The sequence below is a fragment of the Sinocyclocheilus grahami genome, unplaced genomic scaffold (assembly GCF_001515645.1).
Source record: "Sinocyclocheilus grahami isolate Dianchi unplaced genomic scaffold, SAMN03320097.WGS_v1.1 scaffold420.1, whole genome shotgun sequence".
Classification (NCBI taxonomy): domain Eukaryota; kingdom Metazoa; phylum Chordata; class Actinopteri; order Cypriniformes; family Cyprinidae; genus Sinocyclocheilus; species Sinocyclocheilus grahami.
Window position 1 is genome coordinate 236,206 of NW_015505599.1, and position 1,910 is coordinate 238,115.

General features: G+C 42.0%; 1 protein-coding gene across 1 annotated transcript in view; it reads left to right on the top strand.

The window, feature by feature from the left end:
* Positions 1–314: 314 nt before the first annotated feature.
* lrp1aa (low density lipoprotein receptor-related protein 1Aa) overlaps positions 315–1,910 on the top strand; it is a 177,019-nt gene continuing 175,423 nt past the window's right edge. Inside the window, exon 1 of the mRNA XM_016232869.1 lies at positions 315–755. Within this exon, the coding sequence (XP_016088355.1) occupies positions 659–755 (97 nt within the window). The 5' untranslated portion in view covers positions 315–658. The remainder of the gene's footprint in view (positions 756–1,910) is intronic.

A 1,910-nucleotide genomic window follows, 5' to 3' on the forward strand; every position in this document is an offset into this window, starting at 1 on the left:
CACTCATTTTGTGGCAGACCGGACTAAATTAGTGGTGCGGTAAATTTGTCTTACTATTATTTTATTATAATAGCAACAATCATTCCTATTAAAACGGGGAGATGCTATTTTTAATTTAATGTCTTTTTTTATTTTTGAATAAAATGTGTATATAACATGACATCGAATGATCTGATATGTCCACGCAGTGTCAAATCTCTTGAGAAACGGCTGGGCAGTTGGATTGTCTGACTCGCGAACCGGTTGATGCAAAAGTGAACCGGTTCACGAGTCCGAGCATCGCTAGTTCAGGATTGGACCACACATTTCGCCCGATCTGTGTTACCAGCAGCAACAGAGAGAATCGGCGCACATTCATAGGTGTCACTGGCACAGAGCGGAGCGCTGGCTGTCATCCTCAACAAAGGAATGGTCTGAGCGCACTGTCTCCACGGTGATGCCCTGTATCAGACATATATCATCCATAGGCTGTGCCATGCATTCGAGGAATAGGTGAATCGCGCGTGCCAAGAAGAAGCCTTTTGCGCCAGTGTGCGCATTTGGAGAGGCGCATCAGCCGTGATCAGACTGCAGCTTTACTGGATCATCGGACCTTGCGTTTGCATTTTATTTAGCTCTTTTGTTCCTGGCCTTTTTTTCTCCCCTCTGTTGAAATATAATGTTGCGCTTCACAGCTGGCAGGCTGCTTGTCGGATTGTTCTTTTTGGGTTTTGTGCACAGTTTTGAGGTGCTTCTTCCAGCAAGGGACATAGATGGTGAGTGCATTTGGCATGTGTATCATCATACAACACCCACTTTGAATTCTGCATCTGTTGCCGTGCATGTAGACATCATATCAATACGGAGCATCCTTTGACACCCAAACTGCGTTAAATCGGAGTTTCTTTCTCTATGTCACCAGTAAGAAAAAAGGTAGATGGCAGGTCTCATAATGGATTAGATAACGGTGTACGTTGAAGTAGCCAGCGCATGCATCACATAACCAGCTCAGGAGTGCAGATGCATTGATAATGAATGGATGAACCATCACAGCGCACATGCCCAGAATACAACGTGACACATGCAACTTTTTCCACATCATGTGCACTGATCTCGCACCAGACAGAATGCCTGTTATTGACCATTTGGAGGTGCAAATTTATAAATAAACATAAAGTTGTGACCCTACAACTTGAACTGCGTTTTGCAGAAGAGGCATTGTCATGTCCAGCTAGATGAGGTGATGAGGTCTAGTCCTCGTTTAATGAAGGAGATTGTTTGTTCAGATGTGTTTTGTTGAATCAGAACTCTCTCATCTGCAGTCCACCAGGCCCTCTCCATCAATGACATGCATTTGTACAGGAAAGGATGGAATGGTGATCTTTGGACTGAAATGCATTTTGGAAGGCTGCTTTTTTGAGCCTTCACGTCTCTTTGAAGGCTTTGCTGTCTGTCTTATTATTTGTACATGCACGGTCTGTAGCTACTGAAGCTCAGAAGGTGAAGTGCTTTGAGCAGACACATGAGCTTCAAGATGCATGTGATGTGGATATATTAGGAATCATCTAGAATTGTAAGACAGTTGTTCATTCTGCTTTTAGTGCTGGAAATGCTGTTCTGAAGTCAACCAATTGGTGATGAATGTGCGTTTGAAGTTGTTTGTGTGCAAGCACAAACCACAGACTTCTTTGTTTCTATATAAAGCTCCTCATAATTACTACAGACTGTTCTTGCTATGGATTCATGCTTCTTCAAAACTTAAAAAAGTAACGCTTTTTATTAATTATTTTGACATTGAGAACATCCCAAAGGGAGATTTTGGCAGATTGAACTAACTTACAATGTTAGTCTACAAAGTATCTTCGCATACGTACTAACCTACATACATATTTATCTCATTGTTTTGCTATTGAGTAAACCTAAAACGTTTT